The 10,398-nt window shown below is 36.9% G+C and overlaps 1 protein-coding gene across 1 annotated transcript in view; it reads right to left on the bottom strand.

The window, feature by feature from the left end:
- Marchf7 (membrane associated ring-CH-type finger 7) overlaps window positions 1-10,398 on the bottom strand; it is a 36,189-nt gene that overhangs the window by 7,601 nt on the left and 18,190 nt on the right. The window contains 4 exon segments of the mRNA XM_031370373.1: window positions 592-701; window positions 4,650-4,822; window positions 6,799-7,897; window positions 9,293-9,460. Of these exon segments, the coding sequence (XP_031226233.1) occupies window positions 592-701; window positions 4,650-4,822; window positions 6,799-7,897; window positions 9,293-9,460 (1,550 nt within the window).

Here is a 10,398-nt window from a genome sequence, read left to right as displayed (position 1 = left end):
AGAAGCAAGTAAGGAACAAATGAGTAGTGGATTCATTTTTGTTGGGATGAAATCACTTCATACTCCCCTTGAAAATGTATGCTTCTCTCAGAATTCCTTCGACAAGAAAAAAAAAAAAAACTAGGTTGTTTCTTCCAACTAGATTACTTAATCAATACTGGAGAGCTAAGGTTGGCAATACCTACTTTGAGCCCAATTTCCTAAACTTTTATTAATTTTCTTTTTTTTTTCCAAGACAGAGTTTCTCTGTATAGCGCTGGCTGTCCTGGAACTCACTCTGTAGACCAGGCTGGCCTTAAATTTAGAAATCCTCCTGTCTCTGCCTCCCAAGTGCTGGGATTAAAGGCGTGCGCCACCACCGCCCCGCTACTTTTATCAATTTTTAGGTTTACTTATGGAGCCTGACAGTTTACTTTAATTTAATCTTTTATTTAAAGGGAATTTTCTAATGAAATGGTAAACTTCTCATTTTTCAAATTATAGTAAGATTATTATTAATTTAGGTTTTCTGACCATGACTTAATCTTTTCTTCAAGAGCTGTCCTTTAAGCACACAACAGACACTTACCAAATTAGGCAAAATATACTAACTTGTTCATTTGCATGAGCTCTATGTAGTTCATGAATATCAAAATCCTCCAGGTTAAGTTGCAACTTCTCTTTACAGAGTTCACAGGTAGTTACAGCTTCTAATGAAGAACCTGACAAAAATCAAATTGCAAATAGTAAAGCTTTTCTGTCCTAAGCTCAAAGATTAAAACATTGGGGGTAGAAAAGCATGAAAGATGAGATTACAATATTGCAATAAACAAATAATGTATGCAAAATTAATGATGTACAATGACAGATATGTTCTATATGCTTCCACCCATCATTTAGATACCTTATTAAAAGTCCTAAAATTCATCTATCCTGTAGTTATGGGAAGCTGACAGTGAGGCAAAGGAATGTCACCTGTACCTTCCTACTTCCTCCTGAAGTATGACGGCATATAATGATAGCTATGTTTAATGACCTAGCATTTCAAACACTAGTTACATACTCAGACTAGTTTTTAATATCGGAGTACACATATATAGGCCTCACAATTTTGGAGGCCACGGGGAAACTTCTGTCACACTCAACACTTGTTTACCTCATACCAATAGTTCCACATTAGTAGGTACTCACATGTAGACTTTAGTTATTTATAATGTAGATGTTAGTAGGTCCTTATGTAGACTTTCCTACTATTTGGGGATTACTAGATACAACAACCAACTGCAATCTGTCCTAAAGTACGTTTTATGAGTAGTAGTGAAGAGAGGTTTAAATTCAGCTCCACTCACAATCTTTAAAAATAAACTTGCACAAATCTACACCGAGACTTTGTAGATTGAGAGAAAGAGCATCATCAAACCCTTTCTTAAAAAGTAGCCTAAATGAAAGTGTATGAAAGGGGCAGAGTTAAAACAAAACAAAAAAACGGCCAACATGACACTCCATTATAAAGAAAATAGCCAGAGTTATCTGGAGGAATCCAAAGCAGAGAAAGATCTTACAGAGGAGCTATCCGCAAGAGTGGAGAGTAGCAGGGGAGATACAGAAAGCAGTAAGAGTAACAGGGAATGGAGGAGGCAACTCTGGGGAGGTAAGAAACCAGCATGCTGGGGTGGAGTAGATCACAGAACAGGTACTTGTTGTACTCAAGAAGCCTGGAGACCAGCAAAAGCTTTGAAAGGCAACCATAGGTATATGTCATCAGAGAGCTATGTGCTCCCTCTGCCAGAGGTAAGGGAAATGACTCCTTCTGGCATACAGGAGCTAGTTTTACAAGCTCCTTCAGAATGCTGGCTTCTATCTAATAGCCAGCAGTCCTCATAGTCCAGGTTGAGCTCATCTCCGTCTTGGAGTTTGGGAATTGGGAGTTTCCTTTGTACCTCACAGAAAGAAGAACCAAGCTGAAAAACTATGCTGTCCATTTGCCTGAGCTGTATGTGAAATCATTATATTTTCATCAAATTGTTACAGACTACTTAGTCACCATAATGCTCCCATAAGAACACAATGGAACTGAAAGCTTCCTGTTCACCAGCATATTTTAACACCATACTATGACGTTACATTGATATCCTTACTCCCTTCCTGATTAACTTCCACAATCAAAATTATCTTGCACTTATCTTTAATTCTATTCATTAGCAAAGGAACAAGCACAATGTATTCTAATCTATGTCTGTGTCAAAGAATCAATAAACAACTTTATTTTTTTTTTAATTTTTTATTTTTTGGTTTTTCAAGACAGGGTTTCTTTGTATAGCCCTGGCTGTCCTGGAACTCACTCTGTAGACCAGGATGGCCTCAAACTCAGAAATCTACCTTCCAAGTGCTGGGATTAAAGGCATGCACCGCCGCCACCGCCACCACCGGTAAACCACTCTTAAAAATGCATGTCTTTCATTTCAATTAATTTTGGCGGGACTGAGTATTAAAACACAGGGCCTTACAAATACGAGGCAGGTACTCTGCCACTAAGCTGTTTCCCCCTCTCTAAAATTATTTATGTTACCTAAAAATCTTAATTATCCATCCCAGAATGTTACTTTCCCAGCATCTAAAGACCTGCTAACCTATCCCTCAATTAAAAATCTCCTTCTCTAGGAAAATGGAAACATTTCTACAGCAGGCCATACATTTTTTTACCAAAGCAACAAACAGATTAACACTCGTATCTACACTAGCTTCCTGGACATGAAACAGCTCTCCTCCTATCCATCCTGTGCTCCAGATGCCTTCTTTTGATCTTTGCATGGATTTCCCTGGCTCCAACCCAACACTCTCTCAAAAACATGCTCATGTTTCCCTAACTCAAAATAAATGTTTTCCCCTGCCCCCATATAATATCCTAATTTGCTACCTTATATCTCAGCTTGCTGGGAAAAGAGCCTATGAGGTAGTATCTCCCTTTATCATACAAATTATCGATCTTTTCACTTAAAAAAATGTGTATATATTTATTACATGTATGTCCATGTGTGTACACATGAAAGCTAGAGGCCAACACTGGGTATCCTCCTTTATCACTACCTACCTTAATTTTTGTGACTGTGCTGTGTCTGTTACTGAATCAGAAACTCTCCAATTTACTTGCAGTAGCTGGAACTCCAGTGCTATGACTGGAGCCATGCTAGGCTTTTACATGGGAGCAAGGGATCTGGCCTAAGGTCCTCAAAGTTTGCACAGCAAGCACTTTATCCTGTTAAATCACATCCTTAGATCATTATATGGGTTATCATCTTAAGATTCTTCAATCCTTATCAATGCTGAGTTAATCATACCCACTTTTACACATACCCACTTTATTTTGGCTTATTCAGGGATTTGGTTTTTTTTTTTGATACTTTATCTTTTTTTTTTGATACTTTATCTTTCTCTAGAACTTTAACCTCAAAGCTTCCAGCATTACTTAATGTTGTGGTACTGAAAACTAATTTTGAGTGTTCCTTCTGAAATGATGAGGCTTGTCTAAGCTAATAGCCTATCTGATGTTTCTGTGAAGTTACCTAAAATGAAGTTCAAATTTAGTACACATATATAACTGAGTTTGCCCTGTCTCAATCTAATTTTATTTCTATCTTTCTTATTTTAGTAAAAGGTCTATTCTCACAAGGTAACAACAGATGTTCTTTCTCCCTCTTCCTATCACATCTAATTTCCTGGCAAATTTAAATAAATCTACCTCTAAAACATACCTATACCATCCCATTTCTATGAAAACTACCAGCAATACCACATGCTAATTATCAATCACCAACTCCACCAAGTATTTTGAAAATTGATTATGCTTGGTTTCCAGACTACAGGTCTGGTCTTGCCCTGTAATCTATTCTCCAGAGCTATAAAAAAAGATCATTTCAGCCAGGTGGTGATGGTACACACCTTTAGTCCCAGGCACCTGGGATGCAAAGGCAGTCTGATCTCTGTGAGTTTGAAGTCAGCCTGGTCTACAAAGAGTTTCAGGACAGCCAGGGCTACAAAGACTAACTCTATCTTGGAAAATCAAATAGCAAACAAAAAGATTATTTCAATTTTGCATCCCTCAGTGGCTTCCTATTATACCTACATAAAAACTTAAGCTCTAACTCCTATTTTTTAAAAGTCTTGCAAAAGCTAGCCTCAACTACTACTTTTATCACAACTGTATCAACCAAACCCATATTCAACTATTATTAGATGCCACCCATATCATGACCACTCAGTTCCTTAAATACACCTAAGTCTTTCTTAAAATGTTTTCCTTCTGAAAGCCAAATCCTTCTTATCAAGGTCTAAAATTAAAAGATGTACCCTAAGAAAGGTGCTCCCTTCACAAGCAATACCATGAGAACAGGTACAACAAAGGAATTCCTGACAACCTGACAAATGACACAATGCAATAAATCTTTCTCAAAATACATAGCTGCTAAATGGTGAGTGGGCCTGACTCATCGTTTAGTATGGTGTAAGGTAGTATATGTCATAACCACTGGTTAAATTATAATTATATATATAGCATATAAGTATGAATAAATTTATTAATAAATTATGGAAGATTTGTTAGCTGAAATAACTACAATATGTATATCTCTTAGAAAAAGAATCAGAAAACTATCTAAAAAGGTGAATCTTACCAGAATTAATTTTGGCCTGTAACCACTTTTTCATACACTCTTGGTGGACATACTGCAGGCTCCCTGTGCATTTGCATGGCTCTATCAATAAATTAGATGATGATGCTGCTGCCATCTGACAAATTCTACATAAGTCCCCTTCTTCTTCATCATCAGAGTCCTCTAAAAGGAGGCTGAAAGAAAAGGCACATAATTCAGAACTATCTTAATTCCTCCTAGATAGCCACTTCACCATAAAGAATCTCAGTCTTTCATTTCTATTTATACCGAGTACGGCAAGCAACAATGAGAGTGACCTGAGAGTTCATCTTCACATGGCTCACCTCTTGTTTTTAGAAATGCATCTTAAGTTCACCTTTTTTCAAAATCACTAAGATTTTAATTACTGAAGTATTCTAGGTTACTGGAAATTCAATAGTAAAATGGCACACACATCATTTTGTCAACTTTAGAATTTTGTCAGCAATAGAATAAGGTTACTTCACAACAATCTTACTAAATCTTTCTGATATCTATAAAGGAAGGATTTTAAAACACACATTTTCTATTATCCTCTAACAGGCTAACATGTGCCATTTATATGTAAATTCTTTTTTTTTTTTTTTTTTTTTTTTTTTTTTTTTTGGTTTTTCAAGACAGGGTTTCTCTGTGTAGCCCTGGCTATTCTGGAACTCACTCTATAGACCAGGCTGGCCTGGAACTCAGAAATCCGCCTGCCTCTGCCTCGTAAATTCACTTTTAACAAGCAAAGTTTTCTGTTAAAATTCATATTGTTAGTTAACTGATGGCACATGAAAGAGGTACACAGTAAACTGACAGTATTGAATGAATACAGCTTAGACACTGAGTCAAGCTAGCCAGACATTTACAGAAAGGGATACATAGACTGTAAGGTAACTTTCTGCCTTAGCTTAATCAGAAACATGGCATTAAGCCCAAACTACTCTTAAAAGCTCAACATTCTATTTTGTATTTAACATGTTTCCTTTCATGTTTCAATTACATTTTACTAAGCAGATCCAATTTTTCTGTGTGTTTATCAACCTCAAGTCTTAAAATCCTGATATATGAGGCAAAATACAATAAATACACAAAAAACACATACTATAAAAACTCTGTCAAGATAAATGCTCCTTTAGAACTATATTATCGAGGCTGGTGAGATGGCTCAGTGGGTAAGAGCACTGACTGCTCTTCTGAAAGTCCTGAGTTCGGATCCCAGCAACCACATGGTGGCTTACAACCACCCATAATGAGATCTGATGCCCTCTTCTGGTGCACAGTGTATTATGCCCGAGCAAGCGGGGCCAGAGTAAGTGGCGTCGTCCTGAGTTCAATTCCCAGCAGCCACATGATGGCTCATGGCCATCTTGTACTCATACACATAAAATAAACAAATAAATCTTAAAAAAAAAAAAAACTATATTATCTAGGATGTGGTGTGGTAGTATATGTCTTTAATACATGTGGGAGACAAGAAGAGGTAGATCTCTATTGGTTCTAGACCAACCAGGGCTACTTAATAATGAGACCCTATGTCAAAAACAAAAGAAAGCAAAATCAACCAAATAAAACCAAAACCTACCTAGCTAGGCAGAGTGGTACATCATTGTAAACAATCAAGATCAATAAAGCCATCTTTGAAGGTAAGAAATCTAAGTTACAATCTTCAGATAGCTTACAATCAGAAGAAATTGCTATAAAAAACAAGTATTAAAGCTAATAGTACTAGGGAAGAGTAAATGTTTGTTTAAAATAAAAATGTAGAAAGTTTAAAATCAGGAAAATAGCCCATATTAAAATGTATCTTTAAAAGGGAAAATTGAGAAATAAAAAAAAAAAAATTAAGTGGTAAGCCAATTAATTTAATAAAGGCTAGTACAGATTGGTAATTTGTTACCATTTGGTTCTTCTTCCTAATTAAAATTCCACTGAGCAGTATTCTATCGATGGGAAAAAATGATTTGCATTTGTACATATCAAAATAAATTAAGACATGTTATATCATTTCTTGATAAAATTCATGCCCCAGAACTTACCTTATGGTTATATCACCATTTGTCTGTAAGAATCTCTAGATAACAAGAGCTACTTTAAATTTTTAATCTGATCTAGCAGCTTACAATGTATGTTGAATATTCAAATTTACCTTTCTTTGATTTTCTGCAGTTTTTCTGGGTCTCTTGAAGGTGCACTTTTAGCTTTATCATTTTTCCCATCAGCTGAATTCCAACCTGAAGGAATAATATCTACAGTAATCATGACATTGTCAGTCAGATTACTGCCAAGTGCAGGCGGGACTGCAAACCGGAATAAGGAGCCAGGAAGAATCCCTGTTATTCCTGGATTTCTTCCGCCCTGAGGCAAATCTGGTGTGGAGCCACCTGCAGAAGCACTGCTTGATGCTCCAGATGCTTGTGGTCTGCTGGCAGCAGCCCCAAGGGAGTCACCCTGTGCTTCAAGGTGAACTACTTCATTGGATTCTCTTCTGAAAATATGAGATCTAGGTGGCACATCTGATGTAGATATTCTTGAAGACTCATCTCTTCCCTCACGCCTCCTTCTAGAGAACAAAGGTGTGCATCTATTTCTAAGTGAGGAAGACAACCATGGTCCTGTATTTCTACCTTCTGATTCTTGGTTAAAGTTTTCTGCATCTGGTTCAGAGCTATGATTTTGGCTAAGAGATGACAAACCCCACCTTCGCCTAAGAAATCTAAATCCCTGAGATGCTTCAGATGCCCTGCCATCATTAACTTCAGAAGACGATGTTCCATTATTCCGAGACTGCGAAGTCAGGGTTCTTGGAGATATATAATTTTCAGAACTCAACGATCTTGTATTCAAGGAATCTTGACTAGATCTTCGTGAAAAAAAAGTAGATGACATGCTAGAAGCTATCCGTGATAGCAATCTCCTGGTTGTACGCCTGCCTTCATTGTCAGAAGACTCCTGAAATGGTCTCGGAGAGGAACCAACCCTTTCCGAATTGCTTACAGTTGGAGTTTCATTTCTACTTGAAAGATAGGAAAATGCAGGATGTGAACTGTTGCGAAAAGATTCTGATTGTCTTGGAGAAAAATGTGATCTGAAAGAACTTCTACTGGAGTCCCTAGAACTTGGTACTGTCTGATGGTCAGAAGGCAATTGGTGATTGGTGGATGATGAATTCAACTGTAAAGTGCTCACTGCATTCTCTTTTGGTCTTGCTCCCTGTGAATATGAAGAAGGAACTCTTTCTTGAACATCTATTTTTGAAAGAAGGGAAGGTAACCAATTATGAAATAATTTAAGCATTACTGAATGCACATTTATTGACTCCTGCCAAATTGAAAGACTAGGGTTTGAAATGAAATGCTATCTTATCACTAACAGTTTATAGGAAAAAATTTACTTCTGAAGTACTCCCAAGTAGAGTACAAACTCAAAGATTACTACAAATTCAAAAACAGAGCTGATGAGGCAAGTTAAATGCATTAATGGGAAACGGATACTGACACACAACTTTAGGCTAAGTAATAGTGTGATTAAAAAAAAAAAAAGCATTCCAAGAAAACAGTTCTCGAGAGTCTTCTTATTCTATGCAATACATACGAAGATTACTTTATATTAAGTGTTATCGTCCATATAATTTCATGATATGCCTTGCTAACAGGTAAGAATGTCTAGCCCTTTAACATTGGCTTGGAGCTGCGCTCAACAGAGGCCTCTGCTAATCTGCATTTTCAGAAGCAGGGCAGAGAGGAATACTGTAAGCACTTGGGTGGCAGAGGGAGGAGGATCCCTGAGTTCCAGGCTCCTCTGCAGTAAAGGGTGGCCTTGCCTCAAGGTCAACAAGATAAAAACAGACCTCCTTAACTGTTGGTTTTAATCTAAGTGGAGATAAACTATTACTCTTTTACGGAAAAAAAAAACACTTTCAATATACCCTGTGTACGAGGTACATTTATTACTGTACTAATCTATGGGAACCAACAGAAGAATAAACTATCAACAGGCTGAGTCTCTATCTGCTCTGGACTGTGATTATAAGAAGCACAAATCCACTCCTACGTGATACTGTGAACTCTGAGCAGCACTCTTCTCTGTTACTTAAATGTGATCACTTCTGAAAAGCTTGAGTTTACATACAGAGAGAAAAACCATACATTTCAAAGTTTAATTAAAATCAAAACAATCATACAGTTCCACACAATCCTTAAAATGTTCAGGGGCTAGAAAGATCACTAGCTTTTTTGGAGGACATGGGTTCTATTCTCTGCACCCACACAGTGGCTCACGGCCATCTGCAACTCAAATCTAGAGGATCTGTCACAGTACTGTCCTCCCTGGGCACAAGGCACAGTAGTGCACAGCCACACATGTAGGCAAATACACTCATACACATAAAGAACTAGCTAGTAATATTTTATTAAGATGTATTAAAAATTTTTAAAGCAGACAGAATCCAGATAGTCAAGAACATGTTTTAGACTGTTTATATTTTTTAGAGTAAACAAAGATACTAAAAAAAAAATTACAGTTCTGGTATCTCCATATGAAATTAGAATTCACTTCATTTCCTTCACTGTAGTCTTATTAATGACACAGGGAACATTTGTAATAACATATAAGCTATACTTAACAATATAGTTTCTACATACATGATGAAGTTGTGAAATCACCACTCCGGTGATTATAATCCATAAGATTGCTAATGGAGGAATCTCTTCTCCTCTCCAAATCTCTCCTTTCTCTTATCAAGTCTGTTCCAAATGAACCAAGTACCATTGATGAAGATCTGGGAACTTGACTATGCCTCCAAGAAGAATCTTAAAGTAATGGAAGAGGTTTTAAATGAGAGATTTTCAAGGTTTTTGAGGCTCATCCATCTTTAGCAATTCAGTGAAGGTAAGTATTATCATTATAGCTATCCCTAGTTATATAGCTACAATCATAAGCCAAGTTTAGCAAAACAAAATCATTTATTAATAACTATTCACCTCCAAGTTATCTTCCTGCTCACCATCCTTCCTTGTGGTGCTGAGGATCTAACCCAGGATCTCAGATATGGTAAATCTATGTATGTTAAACAGTAAATCACCAATGCAAATCTATCTTTATACATAAGCTAAACGTCTAACTCTACTCCGCCTGCCCACGTACAATGTAATATTATGTTAAAATAATTATAGATTAAAAATGCAAACTTGCCAAGAAACAGAACACTTCATAAAATTAATTCTAGAATATACTGTCCACTCATTACTAACCTTGAAATTTTGTTTCTTCCTTTTCTAGCTTTAGAATCTTCCTTTCTCTGCAGTTTTTCAAGACAGAGTTTCTATGTATAACACAGCCCTGGCTGTTCTGGAACTTGCTTTGTACACCAGGCTGGTCTCAAACTGACAGAGATCCACCCCCGTGCTTCCTAGGCGCTGGGATTAAAGTCATACTTCACCTCGCTTGGCTTTCTTTCTTTCCTAGCCTTAACAAGTCTTCTACATTAAGGAAAATCACTCGGTGAATTTAATATTACACCTTCACATAGTGTAAGAGAACAAAAATGTCTCTGCAAAAATGTGCCTACAAAGTTGAGGTCAGCCTGCTCTTACCCATCTCATTGCTTTTAGCAATCCTAAGAGGTATAATGGCTCCCCCTCAAAGGTCTAGTCTATTAAAATGTAGAGGAATTCAGTTGGTAATGTATAAGCATTTTAACCTGGTCTACAGAGTGAGTTCTAGGAGAGCCAGGACTACACAGAGAAAT

The sequence above is a fragment of the Mastomys coucha genome, unplaced genomic scaffold (genome assembly GCF_008632895.1).
Source record: "Mastomys coucha isolate ucsf_1 unplaced genomic scaffold, UCSF_Mcou_1 pScaffold15, whole genome shotgun sequence".
Lineage (NCBI taxonomy): Eukaryota > Metazoa > Chordata > Mammalia > Rodentia > Muridae > Mastomys > Mastomys coucha.
The sequence above is the reverse complement of the archived record's forward strand: the minus strand, read 5'-3'. Positions and strand labels throughout refer to the sequence as shown.